Source organism: Gobius niger, assembly GCF_951799975.1.
Source record: "Gobius niger genome assembly, chromosome: 19".
NCBI lineage: Eukaryota > Metazoa > Chordata > Actinopteri > Gobiiformes > Gobiidae > Gobius > Gobius niger.
The window spans coordinates 17,170,536-17,189,149 of NC_136870.1; the positions used below are offsets into that span (position 1 = coordinate 17,170,536).

Sequence of the window (18,614 nt, forward strand, 5' to 3'; positions counted from 1 at the left end):
TAAAGTGCAACAAGAAAATGCAAATACAAAGAAATGCAATGTTTGTTATGAAGTACAAAAGACAACTTCAATGACATTAATTTACAATAATAAGTAGAAAAAGACATAGTTGGCAATGGATCAAATTAACAGACATTTGACAACACTTCACATATTCCTTCACGTTATTAATTTAGTCACAAGCCAGGGAGCACAGGTTCAAATCCAACCACATCAGGCTTAAAACTGCAAATGAATGTGCATGGGGAGGCAGGGGAGGCAGAACAAGCCAAATGGAACAAGAATGTCTTCAAATGTAATAATCAGTCAAATTCACATTATAAGCCAGTAAAGTGGACTTCATCGCAATTTAAATCCATTGTAGTGATTTCAGAACACACTTTTTTCATCATGATTCCCGTCAGATACATTGCAGAGCTCATTTGGCGACATTGTCGGAGCTGATGGGGTGTGGGGCGGTGGAGTTGGTGCCACAGTCGATGTATTCATATGTGTCCAGTGACAGCTGCTCTGTGTGGGACAGGTACGAGATGTTCAGGGTCAATCTGGAAATAAACACAACAAACAGTTACTCAACAAGTCTGATCAAATGTAATTAACTTCATCATCACTTAACAGCAATTTGAAAACAAGTAATGCATAAAATGGTGATTCTAAAGCAGCAGTTACACCTTAGCTATTACGATTACTTCTAGTTGTTGAGGGGGTCACAACTTTCATCAAGGTCAAATTTATTTATAAAGCAAATTTACAACTATCGCTGTACACAGGCAATACAACATTTCAACAAACAATAGCAATATCACTGTGTTAAAATCACAGTTTAGACTCAACACTTAGAAACCTACAATATTACCAAAATATGCAAAAATGTATTCAGCATTTTGATTTTCTTGCTTTCACTTGTGCACCCGTCATGTTTTTGAGATGGTGTGGTGTTTCTTTTGAGATCTGTTGCTTGACAAGCGTTGGACTTACTGCAACTCCAGAAATATGGTGTGAATCCTGTAGTCCGTCCTACAATAAGAGCTAAAAAAAACAACAACAAACAAAACAGTGTTGATGTGGGACTGGTCACTGACATCTGATTTTGGCAGAACAAATAAATCACTTACTATAATCCAGGATCTGAAATGATCAGGGTCGTATCAATTTTGTACTGTAGGGTTAAAAACAGAAAGACTTAGAATGACAATATGATAAAAGCACAGACATACAGGTATATTTTTATTGGTACATTTGAACTAATGGTTATTATAGTGGTTATTATGATGATTGTGTTTGCTATACATTTTGAATAAAACTCAATCAAGATTCAGTCCCAAGTAGATTCAGAACCTCAAGGAGTGGACCGCATTACACACGTTTGTGAACAAGATTATACCTTGTACAAATGTTCAATTTGCAACAATTATTTCTTTATTTATGTTTGTCTGAATCATTTTCATTTCCATGGTCAGTGAAAGCGTCCACAAACTAGGGATTTCAACATGAAACAGATGAGCAATGATGATAAATAACAAAATTGCAATGGCATGACAAGAAAAGAAACAGAAACTAAAATAGAACAAGATATTGTAAGACAGGGGTAGGCAACGTCAGGCCCGGGGGCCAAACTCGGCCCTCAATTTGAGGAATATTATTGTGCAAATAAGAGATCAAATACCTGTTAAAGCAGTCTTAAAACGTGAGAAATAGTGTCAGTATTTTAAAAATGTCCTGTAATTTCCTGCGTGGTCATATATAATGTTAAACAGTGATTCTCTACTGGTGGGTCAGGACCCAAAAGTGGGTCACGGAGCCATTTTCATTGAGTCTATAGGGAACTTTTATTCAATATTTGCCATCTGAAACTGCAAGGAAGCACTGTATCTGGAAAAATCAATGTTATTGGGTTGTTTTGATCATAATTTCCGTCTTAAGAGGGATATCTACTACAAATTACAGTTTTATTTGGGTCCTCGGCTTGTCATCCGAGGGTAATGGTGGGTCCCAAAGCCCTGCCACTTGGGAACCACTGATGTAAAACATTGGCATTTGCTGAAGATAGTTCTTCACTTTAGGCTACAATGTTGAGGTTCGGCCCTTGGATGTTTCGGCAATGATGCAAATCGGCCCTCCACGACGCAAACTTGCCTACCCCTGTTGTAAGATAATGAATAAACCTACAAAAACTACAAAATATTCGTACAGTGCAGAATACAGGCACAAAACAGAAAACACTGCTAGTATTTCCTTATTTGTGTTGAATACTCACTGATTTCTCTGACTGGGAGTTGACCAGGGATGTGTTTGTTACAGTGGTGTTGCCAACAATTGTCTGCTGGATGAGACCCTTGAGAGTCAGTTTTCTGACTTCAACCGGCACAAAGTTGCCATTCGAGATGTTAAAGACGTTCTGTGAAGAAAAACAAAAAAAAAACGGTGATGAAAGAAAAGAGAAGCCGTTTATCCCAAGAGACTTTGAACTTCGTTGCAATAAAAAGTCCACAATCATGTGAATGTGTGCATTTTATTGGTGCGTCTCGTGACCTAGTTTTGCCATTTAACTGATAGTGGAAAACTGCTACTTTAGCTCGAGTGCAATATTCAAGCCACAGTGTACCATTTCACAGAATGAATAGAATAAAATTGCGTTTATTACATTATGGATGGAACTTGCTTCCAGGACACCGAGTATTGATCTATTTTAGTTTTGTGTGCCGATGTTTTAAAAAAAAAAATGTCATTTTTATAAAGAATGCTTTTCCTCTGTGTTTTTATGTAAAGCACTTTGGTCTGCCAAAGTGTTGTTGTAAAGTGCTACAGAAATAAGAACCACCAGACCAAGATTAAGATCAAATCAGGAGTAAACCGTGTATAAAATGGACCCAAATTTGACTAAATTATGTCTATAATATAATATAATAATAATTTAGTCAAATTTAGGTCCATTTTATAAACGGTTTACTCCTGATTTGATCTTAATCTTAAACCATGCATATACAAGAAAAGGTTATGATGTGCAGCCAGGCTGGTGGTCAGAAACACCTGGCTAGAGGATTCACCTATTGTACATGTTTTAGTGGTAGGGGAAACCGCAGACTGGTTGCCTCGCTTCCGTCAGTCTGTCAGCAGCAGTGGCTACAATAGTAGCTTACAATAGTAGCTTACATGCTGCAGGACGGGGCCTTTCTGTGTGGAGTTTGCATGTTCTCCCCGTGTCTGCGTAGGTTTCCTCCGGGTACTCCGGTTTCCCCTACCACTAAAAACATGCACAATAGGCCAGGATGAATGATGTGTGTGAGTGAATGTATGGTGGTGGTCAGAGGGTCCGTTGGTGCAGACGTGTGTAGTCGCGAAAGCGCTTCTGACAGTCTCCCCCAGGGGAAACTGAAGCTACAAACGTAGTTTACCACCACCGAGTATGGAGTGAATGTACAATTGTAAAGCGCTTTGTGACTATGTCTGTGAAAGGCGCTATATAAATAAAGATCTTCTTACCACCGAGTATGGAGTGAATGAATAGTGCAATGTAAAGCGTCTTTGAGTGTCCAGAATAGCGCTATATAAAACCGATGCATTATTAACATGCAAACTCCACACAGAAAGGTCCCGTCCCTGGTGGGAAACGAACCCAGACCTTCTAGCTGTGAAGCACGAGCGCTAACCGCTGTACTACCGTGCCGCCCAAAAACAACTCTAATGCAGTACACACAAATGCATATATAAATTAAATTATTTCTAATTGGAGGTAGAGAACACAGGTGCCATGAGGTGCTTCAGTGTTATTCACTTATCAGAATTCATAATGTCATTCTTGTGACTTCACGTGACTCTAACATTATAACTCTCTATTATTAAATCAGATTTTGTCCCAGCAGTACTTACTGTGATCTTCAAATCAACATTTTTCTTCTCTGTGTTGAAGAACACAGTGCACGACAGCAGAGACACCGGAGTGACGGTGACGCTCCGGGGAAACAGGAAGAAGAGAACCAGGGTGGAAATCAACAGGCAAAGCGCCGTGGATATGCAAACGTACAGCTTTCTGAAAGGCAACAACAAACAACATCAGCTGATTTTGTTTTACTGTAAATCTGTCTATTGGTACTCACTTAAATCATTTCTTCATTTGATTTTTACAGGTGTTTTTTTTCTTAGATTTTATGACTTGCACTGTTGAGCTACTGTGGCCAAGTTATTTCACACACGGCTCAATTTCACAACTAGCTGCGATTACTATTGTGTCATAATTGTGTGTCATAATTTGCAAGGATTTTTATTTCCCCAAGATCAGTCAGCCCTCGTGCAGAAGTTTCTTCCTTACGTGCGACTTGGTTTCAGGCGTTTATCGTTGCACGGAATTACTGCAACGAGCTGGTCTTGGCCTGGGACAAATATAAAAAAGGAAGTGATAAGTACAAGTAAAAACAGAGCCATGTGCTAATGATACACAAATGCAGAAGCAAGAAGATGAAATGAAACTATTAGAGAAAAGTCCAAAGTGGAAAAAGAGGGCGAGTGTGACAGAACCAAAAGGCTTTTCAGTATCGTGGACAATTCTAAGTGTTTCTCAAACTGTGGCGTATGTGCCATTGGGGCGAGATAGTAGAACGGGTCTTCTTGTGATTGGAGGGTCGTACAGTTGGCATATGAATGGGTGACTGGTTCCTTGATGTAAAGCGCTTTGAGTGCCTAAAGCAGGGTAGACAGGAGCTATATAATCGTGACCATTTACTGTCTTGTTTTTAATAGGTCTTACTCATTGCAAATTCAGTCCCTGGTCCTTGGTTTTCCTCAGATATTTGCCTGATCTTCAAAAATATTCAATAATAATGTATCATGTGTGTATAATGTATCATGCAGCTTTACACTGCATTATTCATTCACTCCAAACTGCTGGAAAGACAGACAGAAGTGAGACTTTCAATCTGCTTCATCCGACCAACACTCACTCACTCACTCACACCATATTCTTGCCTCAAATTCTTCAAAATCCAAAATCAATAGAAAATTGAATGTTCCTCAAACTGGTCCCTGGTTAGGTCCGGACTTTAGTCTCTGGTTAAGACCTTTGTTCTGCCAAATAGACTTTATTTGGCAGAACAAAGACATGCTGTAATGCAATTTGAAAGTGGATTGCTCTGTGTAAACTATTAACTTGTTACTGAGCACATCGCACCTCTGGGTATGCGGCCTGTGCCTCTGCAGGTCGGGCAGGTGTCGCTGGGGGTTTTGTCCTCCATGGCGCCGTACGATGGAGGATACTGCATCAAACTCCTCACTTTGTCCACGGTTCGTTTTAAAGCTGGGGGCTCCACTGCAGCCGTCACCATTTCTGTGGAAGGAGACAGTTCATGTGTTCACCCGGTCCCTACTGACTCACACATTCAAACTAACAAGCAATCAATATCAAATTCCAAAGATTAGATTTGCAGTACAGAAGGAAGATAACACATTTCAGCCAAAATGCAACACCATTTCAGGTTTGAAAATGGTTCAGAAACCTTGTAAAAAATTACCTGGGAACAAATTGACACTTTACAGAGTTTAGCCTTTTTAGTAAAGTATTTTTGAAGCAATATCGTAGCAATCATAGTGGTGGTGGTGGTAGTAGTAGTAGTACTGTGCAAGAGAAACAAAAGCTTTCTTTTTATGTAGTCCAGTATAAAGCTGAGCCCATAGTGATTACTTTTCCTTAAACATAATTCAAAGACCACATCTGTAGGCTACTTACATTTTTTTAAATAAAGGCCAACATTTTTTCAACAGGCCAGTTAAAAGGTTTCAATAATTGGCCTTATAAATGTCTAGCATTTGGTTGAGCAGCTTCTGTCAAGTTTGTTTACCCCAAATATAACCTGAAAATGTTGAAAACATGCGGCTAACGCCACTTACCTTAGAGATCTGACCTCTGAAAGCTTCTAAGTTCACACAGATTTGTTAGTCTATAAAGGGCATCGTCGCAGAAAACATCCGCATGTTTTTATTAAAACAAGCGTCAAATGAGCGCACTTCCTTCTTCTTCAAGACAGAGGTATGACAGGACAAAAAAAGAAAAAGAGGTATGACAGGAGGTGTCAGTCATGTGACCAGCTGTCACACACTGGGCCAGAGGTGGGCAGCAGAGCGCTCTCTTTTACTCTTTCTGCAGCATATTTACTGACGTGTGTTTGCGTCACTTTTTTATTTATTTATTTTATATTATTATTTTAAATAAACATGGTGGCCTGTGCTACCCCTGGATTGACATTGATATTCCAGGTGCCACACTCCACTCAGAGGGTCAGGAGCAGTCAAAAACAATTTAAAGCCACGCCGCGTAAAATGTTACTCAATAAATAAAATTGAAATACAAGCATTTATTTTCTGACTGATATTTTCATCATTAAAAGATGCCTCATAAATGTACAAACAAACATGTGCCTTGTCTGTGAGCGGCTCAGCTCTCCTAAGACATGACTAACTTTACCGGGAGAGGGGACGTCTCCAGCTCGTCCCCATGGAGATGTGACTAAAGTCAGCTGAATTTGAGATTGAATCAGAATAGGTTCTCTTCCAAATCCATTCTTTGATTACCACTGCAGTAATAGCATTTTCTGTCTTGAGCTGCTCATCCGGAGCATGTTTTGTACTGATGGTAACCGTATAGTCCAAAATGTTACGCAGTGTGCCTTTAAAATAAAACAAAATTTACTTGTAATATATGTCACCAATACTAGGAAATTGCCATATATAAGCACATCCATGCAAGTTTACGATTGAATGTTAAAATGTAGCAAATATAGTGCCCTGCCCTGGGCCACTGGAAATATTCATGAACCTCCCATATTGCCCACTTTTTTAGACAGCAATGCGTTTTGTTTCATTTATTTTTCAATTGTGTTTTTGGTGTCCGTGGCAGGTCGGCCTGTACTACTATACTATACTACTACACTATACTAAAACTTTGCATAAAGAAGTATGGTATGCAAAAAAAACCTATTCACTCCAAGGGGAAAATTAGACTGGACAAACACCAATGGCATGCAGAATTTCAGGGCTGATTTTACATAACTTTTGCTTGGCCTCAGCAAGTGCAATGACTTAATTGTTATATAGGCTACACAGAAGTAGTTCAGAGCAGGCTCGTAAAATGCAGTACAACCAGTCTCCACCCAACCTCTGCCCTTTTTACAGGCACAATATGAACTGCGCATGTGGCGAAAAACAAAAGTAACTGATGTGCAAATAATTTATTGGCCATTTCTTTAAACAGCAAAATGGTGTTCATGTTTACATCAGTAGAAGGCGACAAGCATAATACGTGTCTACGGTATATTCAGAATCAGAAGTATTCTCCAGAGATGGTACTTTTACACGAAAAGGAAAAGAAAAACACAAAAACAAAAGATATGATTTTTTCAATCTCAACCACCGTAAATCAAACAAAACCACACAAACGTTCAATAGAAATTAAACGATACGAAGGAAAAATGATCTCAGTAAACTGTCAAAAGGCATTGCACAAGAAGTACTTTGGGGACAGCTTCACAAAAAAACTTTTGGACGCATCTGTACATAAAACTTAACTTATTTTTTAAAGATTCAATAAAATAGGTGACAAGACAATTCTTTATTGCCACTGGGGAGAAATATATATTTGTAATTTGTGCGACTGCAATTCAATGTATTCATATTTTCAATTTCAATAATGTTTTTGCACATTTTAAAGACATTGAGGAGCATTAAGACTGAAATATAAACCAACACAAGAATCACATGTATCTTCTTCAGGGTTAGGCTTCATAAAGGATATTTTGTACTGCTTGTACTATTGCAGTCCTGGCTCTAATCACAGCTAAAAATACAAGTTGTTGTCAATAAAAATATACATGATCTAGATGTAACTATGCCAAGAAATAAAAAAAAAAGCTGAAATTAAAGGCCTTGTACCAGATTTTCTTCTTGTTCACAAATGATGAAAGAGAGAGTGAGTGAAGTTTAAAGTGTTAGCAGTGATCCAAACCCATTTCGAACTTTCCCAACGCCTGTATATCATAAAAATTCTTCACAGAGATGAGTTTATAAGCACATTTCACAACTAGTAAATTAGGCATTATGGTGGTGGCGATGCCAACAAGCAGCCTGTTAGTTCACAGTCAATAAAAATGCTTTATATGTAGTAGCGCAGTCTTCACAACTGTCACACAAATGTAAAATGAGTCATATGATTTAATTCCACTGCTGGAAAAAATAAGAATAGGGCCTTCAATATTTTGCCATTGTACTTCCCCCACGTATACTAAAAGTCACATGCATTTTCCTTTGCCTGTTGTAAAACTAAGTAAGTCTGGCCTAAGTTAACAGACAAGCCTAAAGCCTCATTATGAAACTGTCCCTTGGTTCCTTAAAAGTTAGAGGAATGTGATGAGATGTTTTAAGATCCGTGCTGCGTTACGGGTCGAGCAGCTTTAAGTCGGAAAGATATGACACAGCGATAAAGGGCGTGTGGACCATGTTGACGGAAAGCATTGACATTTATCCACTGTGACTTTGCTTCAACGCACAAGAACACATCGCTATAAGCTTTTACCGGCCGCGGCTCATGCGGGTGTCTTCTAAAAAGCAGTAGAAAACCTATGAATGTGTCTCTCAAACAGTGATCCGTTTGGACTTTTCGCGATACATTCCACATGTCAAAAAACGTCTATATAACAGTACTCGTGATACAGGAAAAAAGATTGCATTGTTTAGGCAGATTTCACTACGATATTTAAGAAAGGTCTTAAATACTTTTGACTACTGCACTTTCAAAATCAAACTTGCCTCTAGCATTCACATATATTTGTCCTTTATTAACATTCAACAATAATAAATCACCTCTGCAGAACCTAGCTAAGCCCCTGTAAAATGAAAGACAGCATTTTACCAGACCCGAATGAAGCAGCTACAAGCTGTACGAACACTATGAAAAGAAGCTTGATAAACCTTTGTGTCCTTTTCCAACCACGCCACCTCACATAAAGCTCTGTATCCAAGTAAACAAAATAGTAGGTCATTGGCTTACTGCCATGCGCCTCTTTAGGGTATTCTATACTTTTAGATTTTCACCTTTTTTCAAAAACTAATCTATTATTTTTGTGCAACTTTGTCTTCACTTTTCCTTTTGAAAAGCTACCACTAAAAGGCAATGGAATACACACCAGTGGTCACCAATCACATCACCCAAGGGCCAACAGACACTAAGAGGGCCAGCAGCTCTCGAAAAATTAAATATTGTACATTAATACAATGGACTACTATCTAAAAATATTTCTTTTTGCTTAGGCTTCAGCTTGAGCATGTTCATCATTGCGACCAAAGGCAATGAACAAACTAACTTTCATCAAATTAAAAATGAAACTAGAACTGCCAGATTTGAACTCTCTGGGATCTGATTTGGCCCCCAGGCCGCATACTGGTGATCACTGATATACACCAACCAAGCAAAACATTAAGACCACAAGTGTATAGAGTCAAATAATGCATGAACACTGGTTTACCGCTGCTCTCTGCACTTTTTTACAGATACTAACCACTGCTGACTGTGAACTAAAAATCTATTACACACTCGATGCTGCCATTTTGGAGATGCTCTAATCCAGCATATAAACACATTTGCGCATTTAAATATTCTCTGCTGTTTGATATATCTCAGTCATTCTTAACCAAGGGGCCTGGGCCACAAGCACACCTCATTATTATGTATTTTTTGTACCTGTCAGTGGTCAGAATGTTATGTGTGGTTGGTATATAAGCTGTAAAATCAAAAACAGCCCCGATTTATAGCAGGCAAGATAAATTGTAGTATTACTTTTTGAAGTTTTTATAGATACATTTAAAATATTTTCTTTCTGGTGACCTTTTTAAGACCTTAAACTACTCTCCTATTGGTGGGTTTCGACTGCTTCGTTTTGGCTTTCTTCGGCCATTTGAACCAGTTCGTTGACCGTGTGCAGCAGACTGTAGCCGTGCTTCCTCAGTAGCCGCTGGTTCAGCCGGTGGTCTCGGAATCCCATTTCCAGCAGCATGGCCATCATTGAAGTGTCCTGTCGAGTGGCTGGGTCAATGCCTCGCTAAAAAAAAAAAAAAAAAGTTGAAGTGCATGTAAAAACACATTTGACCAGAACACAATTATATTCAACACTTTGCAGAAAAATTTACCGTATTTTACAGACTATAAGTCGCACTTTTTTTCCTAGTTTGGCGACTTATACTCAGATGCGACTTATATATAAAAAATATGTAGTTTCAGCCAATAGAGGGCGCTCTAGGCTGGTGTACCAGTATCTGCTACTCCTGATAAATAAAGCCCTTCATTACTTAATTATTGCACCACTGAAAATTATAAAAACGTTAAAGTTTGGAGCTAGCGAGTAACTTGTGAGGAAGGTTACTCTTACTGCAATGAAGAAAACAAAAAAAAGCTCGATGGCCACAGCAAGAGGAACGAGTTTGCAAATGGGAGCTTGAACAACGTGCTGCCGGGACAGGCTTGTAAACCCAAGTAGTTGCCAAGGCTTGTCTGACTTAAACTTCGGAGCGATTAATATATGTTTTTTTCTTCTTCATTATGCCTTTTTTGGCCAGAGCAACTTATACTCCGGAGCGACTTATAGTCCGGAAAATACGGTATTTACTTTGACCCTTTTTAGTGTTGAAAAGAAACAAAATTTCAAGAATGTTTTCCATGAGAGAGAAACATGGATATACAGGCTCAAAAAGGTAATTTAAAGAAAGTAAGATGATTCATGAAAGGTGCGAAAGTGCGAAAGTGTTTGACGCAAAAGCCATCACATTACAGTACATTAAAGGTGCTGACAGCGAGCGATAGAGCTGTGATTCACAGCTGAAAATGCGTCATCTCCCGAAAGGTTATTATTAAAATGCCAGATGTGAACATTATCGTCATTAACTATTACCCCTGGCCCTATTTTAGTTCAGTTTTCTACTCGTTGGTGTAATCATTATTTACCTGTATGTTGCAGTTTGGTCCAGTGAACAGAGCTTTATAAGCAGAAGCTGCCACAGATAGAGCACCCTTCACCAGTCCCTCTGTGATGCCACCTTGACCCCTACTGTAAAAGAAAAGTCAATCATTTAAAATATTTCACTAGATTTGACTTGTAGTGAATAATATGTGCATGTTATTCAATAATTCATGACTTAAATTAGTTCTAATTAATAATGACTTTCCCTGATAATAAAGTGTGAACTATTTTGTAATTATTTTTGTAGGTTATTGACTTTATTGTCTCCTATTTGTCCTATGCATTTGCACCAATCGTTCAACCAGTGCCAAACAAACACACAAGGAGCATGCACACTCTATGGTCCAACCCGGGAATCAAACCAAGGACCTTTTTGTGATAAGGCAAGAGTATTACCACCACCGTGCAGCCCGAAACTAATCATGCACAATTTCTCAATGAACAGAATTTCAATTACGCCACAATGTGCAATATGAACCCACTCGCATGTGAGAAAGGAGGAAGTGCTCACAACAACCACTCGGCAAAAGTACACCACACAAACCGCACTGAAAAATTAGAACTCTGAGTTCTACGCCGACAGAAAACATGCAAATAACCACGTTGCAAGGTATGTACCTTGGCTGCAGTGCATTGCTGGGTCTTGGGTTGTATGTCTCAAAGGCACTGGATGCAGAGCCAGCTGATCTCGACAAACCAGATACTGCAGGTCAGAGAGCAAAAGTAACACACTCAACTTGTCAGTTGTCAGTTCATTAGTAACAAATCTGTTGGTGAACAAACTAAACTAAACTCTAATCTACTTCTGCTTACAATGTTCCCTCTGGATATTAACAGGGTTCACAAACTAAAATATCTTTGAAAAGAAATGTGAAATGTGACTTTACCGTTGAGGTGGACTCTTGGTTGAGGTTCATATGGCTCACAGGCTGTTGGACTGGGGTCCTCAGCCAAATACAGTGCCTCTGACCTAAAAACAGAAAGATGCAGAGTAATCCCCATATCAAATTAAGTATAAAAGTGTACATTCTCTGCAATAAATGTTGTTTTTAAAATTAAGAATTCTGAGTAAAATGTCCCTGCACAAAGCTCATGGATCCCAGTTGGAAACAACTGCAACGACTGAACAAGTTAAAAGTAGTGCTTTAGAATATCTGTCCCTACTAGATTAAAGCAGTACTAAGTAACTCATGCCCCTCAAGGCCATAAGCGCCACTGCAGGCGTTGTAGTATGTTACGTTTTTTTACTCATTAATTGTCCATGAGAGTAAATACTACCCTGACAGAAAAGACAAAGGGAAAGAGGGATATTGTTCATCCAATTACACAATGGAGATATTTTTCACTCAAACTTGGCTGTAAATACTGTTTAAGTGGCGCTAGCACGCAGTTAGCTTTGCCTCTTAGCTTCTTATTTGTGATTGCACTTGTATTACACCCAGAGGGACTACGAAAAGGATTTATTAAGGTAAACAAGATACTTAGTACTGCTTTACGTATATTAGGTGCAAGTATATATTTCGCATGCTGCTGATCGGGAGTTGCTGACTAAGTATTTTGAGAAAAAAAAAAAAACTAAAAAAAAACTATAGAATGACTTCCTAAGAACTTTTGTCAACTACCACAAATCTCCTAAAACCTCTGCACACGCTTGGAGGAGGAGCTAACCTCGGTGAGTAGAGGGTCGGCGGGGGCAGCACTGGCTCAGGACGTGTTGGCGGCGGCACCACCTCAGGCGTCAGAGTCACTGCGTCCAGAGTCTGGGAGGCGCACAGCATTTGGTTCACGCTGCTGTGGATGGGAGGGCAGGACATGGGCCAGGCGTTTACCGAGGGCTCTTCCGCTGCCCCGGCCTCCTCCTCCTCCTCCGCCTCCACTCGGTCCGTGAGCGAGGCCGCCCGGCTCAGTTTGGAGGCGGGCTCTTTGTCCTTGTCCTGCTGTGTGTCCAAATTGGCTGCCGTGTCGTTGGTGGTTGTGTCGTCGGGCGTCGCCGTGTCAGGCTGGGACAGGGCCGAGCTGTACATGGACTGGCCCAGGGGTCGAGTGGTGTCGAAGCAGTCGGGGAGAACAATGATGTAGTCGTCACATGAGGAGACTGAGGAGGTCTGGCTGCTGACCTGAGAAGAACAACAGAAGATTATCAGTGAGTTGGGTTTACGGGATGTCGAAGCACTCGATAGGACAGGGATCCCCAACCAGTAACTCTATCGATCAACATCTTACTTTTCAGTGGGGAATAAAACATGAAAAAGGATTCTAACCTCATCCCAATCTTCAGCCTGATTGGTCTGGTCTTCCTTCTCATCTTCAATCACTTTTGAGTCTTCAGTGCCATTCAAAACAACAGCTTCATCTTCATCTTTCTCTTGGTGCAAACAAACATCTTTTTCCGCCTCCAACGGGAGAGCTACACACAAAACATCAAATTCAGAAAATGGATAAATTAAGGACATGTATTTCTTTCTTTTTATGTAATATCTACCTTCTCCAGTGTTCTCTATCTGTGTGACAGATACAATATCAGGGAGGGGTGCAAGACTTTCAACTCTCAGTGGGTTGGCTTCCTCAGGTGTCTTTTCAACATCAATGTTTCTTTCAAAGCAGATGCTCGGACCTCGGGAAACCACTGCAATAAAAGCTGAAATTTAGGTGATAAGATATGGTACTACTGACTAAATACATGCAGTCAAACATGTTTATTCGCAATCATTTTGTCAGATAAGAAACAATAAGATATTTTTTTCCTAATTCTTCAGCTCTAGAGTTTATTGTAAAGTCATTTCCCATTACCTTGTGGTTTGTGGCTTTGTTGGGCCCTGCGCACTGGTCTGTGGTCCGGTGGCTCGTCCAAAGCAAGTGAACGAATAATAGTTTCGCACAGAAACTGGGCCCCACTGATCTCCTCTTCCCTCTCCTCCTCCTGTGTCACGGACTCCAACACTTCTCGTGGAGGCTTTGGCTTTCCTCCTTTTCAAACACATGGTTCACAGTAATGTTTAATATAATCACACCAATTTACAGTCGAGGATTCACTATTGATCTTACCAAAAAGCTTTCTGACTCCTGAGACCTCAACATCATCTTTTGTTTCAGTGTTTGTTTGTGACATTGTGGCCTTTTCCATCACAGGTACCTCATGTGGAAGAGGGGAGATGCAAGGAGTCAAGTCTGAGGGAGCAGAAAATAAAGGATTGAATATCATCAATGTCATTAACTGAAGAAAGTAACAGGTAATGTGTTTTAACTTACCAGCAGGAGTATTGTTGGGCACCTTCTCCAACTCCTGAACAATATTTATATCAAGCAACTCAAATGAGAGCAAATCCTAAAAATACAAAAAAACATGTTAGCGCTAACCTAATCATAAGTCTCACTATCGGTTTAAACTAGTCTGGAGCGGCACCTGTGCAGTGAGCAGGTCCACTGAAGGGAAGTACAGGTCGTCATGGCTGATGTCCATAGCCAGTACTGGACCAGTGTCTTTGGGTCTTACCTCCTTCTCCTTTTTCACACACTTAAAGTCTTCTTTCTATGGTGTTTGAAACAGCAAATCAAGACTAATAATAATCGCTTTGGGAAAGTGCATTATATCTTGAGTGAGTTCAGGAAGTCATACCCCCTATTAAGTTATTATGCTGAGGTCTGATGAAGAAAATGTTAATGTTTATTCTCTAAAAAATAAAATCTACATCCAAACTTATACAGAGGATGAACCTTTCTGTATCTGTATCATGAACAGTGAAAATAATTTCTCTCAGACCAAAAGTATTATGGACATTCAAAAACAGTATAGATCATAGAAAGTAGTGAAATGGGTCTGGGTGTTGGATCAGGTCTGAATACATAACTATAATTTCAATATTTTAGCTTTTCTTTCTACATATTTTTTTCTAAAACTTATGACATTTCCTTAATATTTAATGAAGATTTTTACATGTATATATGATCAGAGTATCAGTCTGATAAATAATGAAATAAAAATTATTCATAGAGGTGAAGCAGAATCGTCTGATCAGAACAACTTGCCAGTGTTTTCTTTTGAAGAGCAGGGTCACTGCGACTGTTCCCGGGATCGACCACGATGCTGCACCAAACTCGTGGACCGAACTGGCAACCGCAGTGGGCGAGCCGCCAGTGGGACGTGTAGGTCCCCTCCATCACAGGAGCCACAAATGCCACACTGACCACGCCCACTTGTCCGGGCAGCAGTAAGGGCACTGGCACCTCCCTCTTCTCCTCTGACGCCAGGCCGAGGTTTCCCCACATGAACACTAGCTGTGTGCACCCACACATACACAAAACACAAAATAGGAATACACATGCGAAAATGAACCAAGACAGGTGCATGCAACCAAAGCCACACAGTAAATAAATACTCAAAAGGTCAGGGGTGAATGTTCGCACACAAACAAAAAACACACTCAAACAATGCCACAGAAAAAAACATAATTTAGACATTACTTTAAGGGAACGTAAATGATAGAAAACTCACACATAGTAAGAGGGAAGTAAAGGATCTTAGCTCTAGTATTAGCTGCACTTGTAAAAGTTGGAAATGAGTTGAGGGGCGCAGGGTGGAAGTAAAGTGGGGCACAGAGAGAGTGGGTCTGTCCTCTCGGCGGTGGGGGTACCTTAGTCTCTGAGGTCCAGCTGATTGTGCCCGAGTTCTTCATCTTCCAGTATTTGATGAACTTGGTACCAGGCTCCAGACGGGTGCCGTCAGGCAGATTTTCATCCAGAAACAAGGCAGCCATAGTGGGCACCAAGGACGTGTGCGGGACCCCAGGACCCCTAGTTTCAAGTGTACAGAGCATTGTTGAAAATAGCCCTGGTTTCTTAAAATACCCATCTCTTTGTTCTCTATGAATCAAAAAAGCAGGACCCCCGATTTTTTGCAGCTCAAAAGCAATTTTCTTAGAAAATCTATGAAGCAGCAGCAGCAGTTTTCACATTGAGGTAGTTCCAACATTTCCACCACCCCAGATCAGCCAGCGAAACACTCATACAGACTAGATAACAAAGATGGCATATTTTGATTTTCTTGGAAAAAAAGATTTTTGCATCCATGCTGGGTAAGGTACCCAGCATTGTAGGACGCCCCTTCCAAGTTGGCGCTTACTCTGGACTGGAGGTCTGGGGATCAGGGCCTGGGGCAGAGATGAGGCCTTGGGCGGGCCCTGGACCTGAGGCAGTCTCCGTGGTGACGCTGGGGGGTGCGGCAGGAGCCTGGGTTGATGTGGACGCCATGTTTGTCAGGTTGACTCTGCCTGAGGTAGCGGGCCCACTCCACTGCAGTCCTCTCTTCTCCAGTCGCAGCTTCTTCTTGATCTCCTTCACTTCAGCTCTGAGCTGCCGCCTTTCAGCTTTGAGGCGCTGTCGCTCGGCCTTGCGCACAGTCCTGTCTCCTCGCCTTGGGAACCTGGTTTGAAATGTTATCAGGAAGACCTATTTGTTCACTATGGACAGATATTTGATCCAGAAAAAGACATTAACACAATCAAACAATAGAACATTACAGCTACCAATAGCAAAAAGAATGTCTGTTGACTGAGAGAAATCATTGCTGCTATTTGTCTCTACCTTAATTCTCCAGACGGCCCATGCTCAGGGATGGAAAGAGGTGTCTTTGTTCTTATGAGGTTGTGGCTGGGGTCATGGCTATGTCTGCACATCTCACACAGGATGCAGGATGGGCATACACTGGAGACCAGGCAGTATTCAATGTTAGTCAAACACATGGTGACACATGCGAGTTTGAGAAATAGTGATGCCTACCTGCACTTGTACGCCCCATCAGAGGTGAGTTTGTTGCAGCTACTGCAGTTTGGGGTGTAACCCAAGGACTCATTAGAGGTGGAAGGGCCTTCGCTAGGGCCTGGAGGAGCACCGCCGCTCGCGCCATTGACCTCAAGGCCCCTGTCTGAAGACTTGTGTGTGCAGCACTGACCAGAGAAATCACTACACATCCTCTCCACCACTTCTTTAACCACTTCATCTTTGAACTAACAAATAAAAGATAACATTTACATTTAACTAGCCGGACGCAAAAAATGATTCATTTGATAAAAATGAAACTTGCCTTTTCCATATATGATCTAAACCAAACTGGAGGGGGCTCATCTTCTGGTTTGCTTGCCTTGTTGTCTTTTACTGCAGCCTGTAACAGAACACAAACTTAACACTAAGAACAATTACCTATGCGTAATATAATACACATCAAATCAATACAATTTTACAAGTATGGAGCCGCTTACAGCCTCTTTTTCTGGTGTGACTTGAGTGCCTTTGTCCACCGTCTTCACCCTGGAAGGATAAGGGGGAGCTGGTCGGAGGTCGCCTTTCAGTTCCTTTACCTCAGTCTTCAATGGTCCACAAGCCTGTCCCTTCATTTTATACACATTCATGTGCAACTGGTTCCCCTGCTTCTCAGCACTCTGTGTGACATTACACAAACAAGTTAATACACAGCTAAAATACGTCATTACTGTAGATTGTCACAATATAACAACTTACCTTAATAGCTTCTTCATACTCATCTACAAACAAACAATAATAAAAAAACAATGTTACAGCTGTAACCTTAATGTTTAACATGTCATTCATTTTAGGTTCTTACCTTGGCTATTTATACAGATCTGAAAACAGGAAAGAAAACAATGACAAAATAATTAAGTCATTTGCATTACAATGGGGGCAAAAAGTCAGAAACAACTATCCACGACATTGTGACTGTCATAATAAAAATAAGGTAAATTCAGTGTTCTTGCTTTTTCTGGACATTGATTTCCCTCCAACAGATTTCTTCTAATTAAATTTGGGACATTGTACTGATGGTTAGAATGTGATTTCCATAAACAAACTTCATTACCTAACACATTACTGATGCATTTATGTACAGTGTATGCTGTGCTTGACATCACACTATTAATGTAATGTGTAAAACAGTGATTTTGAAGACATTTGAAATAGTGTCCCTTACCTCTTCGTTGTCCTCATCAAAATATTTCACTTGAAAATGGTTTATCCCAAATGACGCCTTTATCTGGAGGAAGAAGAAGAAAAATTACATAATGAATTATAACAACAGTGTCATAAAACGTCACTCAAATTCCTATCTGAAGACGTGTTTAGCAATGGTTTGTCTTGTGATCTCTTCCGATCGCTTACGTATGGGTGAAATGGTGCAAAAAGGATTAGATTGAATTTGGTAGGCCATTATTGGAAGAGTTGTAATTGTTATTTCGGTATCTGAACACGCAAATATTCTTAAACCATATCAAACAGTGTTCAGTTCCGTCTTTGTTTACGAATCTAGGCCGTGTCTGGGCCTGCCTTTTGCCTAACTGCGCCAGCGTTTAGCCAGCACGCTTTTAGCTTACCCAGGTTTCCACCGAGTCCCACTCCAATTTATCCAGATCTTGGGCCAGGAATCGTTTCACGTTCCCCCTGAAATTGACTTTAATAGTAACAGGGAGCCCCATGTCAACCTTTATAGTTATTGAAAAGCTAACATTTGCGGTGACACTGGTATCTTTGATCCCGATTGCCCTCCACTGTCTTTTCTTGTTTACATCGTCAGCTGCGTCGAGGGGGGAAAAAAAAATGTTGTGACGTTTTGCG

The 18,614-nt window shown here is 40.4% G+C and overlaps 2 protein-coding genes across 2 annotated transcripts; both read right to left on the reverse strand.

Moving 5' to 3' along the window:
- On the reverse strand, window positions 1-6,026 carry tmem106a (transmembrane protein 106A). The gene is made up of 8 exons (XM_079577804.1): window positions 5,881-6,026; window positions 5,165-5,320; window positions 4,310-4,370; window positions 3,871-4,030; window positions 2,258-2,398; window positions 1,116-1,159; window positions 979-1,029; window positions 1-545 (listed from the first exon to the last, which is right to left on the reverse strand). The coding sequence occupies exons 2-8, from the start codon at window positions 5,316-5,318 to the stop codon at window positions 419-421; spliced, it is 738 nt and encodes a 245-aa protein (XP_079433930.1). The 5' UTR covers window positions 5,319-5,320; window positions 5,881-6,026; the 3' UTR covers window positions 1-418.
- A 3,662-nt stretch (window positions 6,027-9,688) lies between these two features.
- nbr1a (NBR1 autophagy cargo receptor a) lies at window positions 9,689-18,580 on the reverse strand. Its single transcript, XM_079577680.1, has 22 exons — window positions 18,374-18,580; window positions 17,974-18,036; window positions 17,611-17,629; window positions 17,508-17,530; window positions 17,249-17,428; window positions 17,074-17,151; window positions 16,770-16,996; window positions 16,575-16,694; window positions 16,114-16,413; window positions 15,626-15,785; window positions 15,021-15,269; window positions 14,398-14,523; window positions 14,244-14,319; window positions 14,040-14,162; window positions 13,785-13,961; window positions 13,477-13,620; window positions 13,256-13,401; window positions 12,663-13,111; window positions 11,882-11,964; window positions 11,613-11,697; window positions 10,979-11,081; window positions 9,689-10,079 (listed from the first exon to the last, which is right to left on the reverse strand). The coding sequence occupies exons 1-22, from the start codon at window positions 18,473-18,475 to the stop codon at window positions 9,891-9,893; spliced, it is 3,222 nt and encodes a 1,073-aa protein (XP_079433806.1). The 5' UTR covers window positions 18,476-18,580; the 3' UTR covers window positions 9,689-9,890.
- Between the last annotated feature and the right edge of the window lie 34 nt (window positions 18,581-18,614).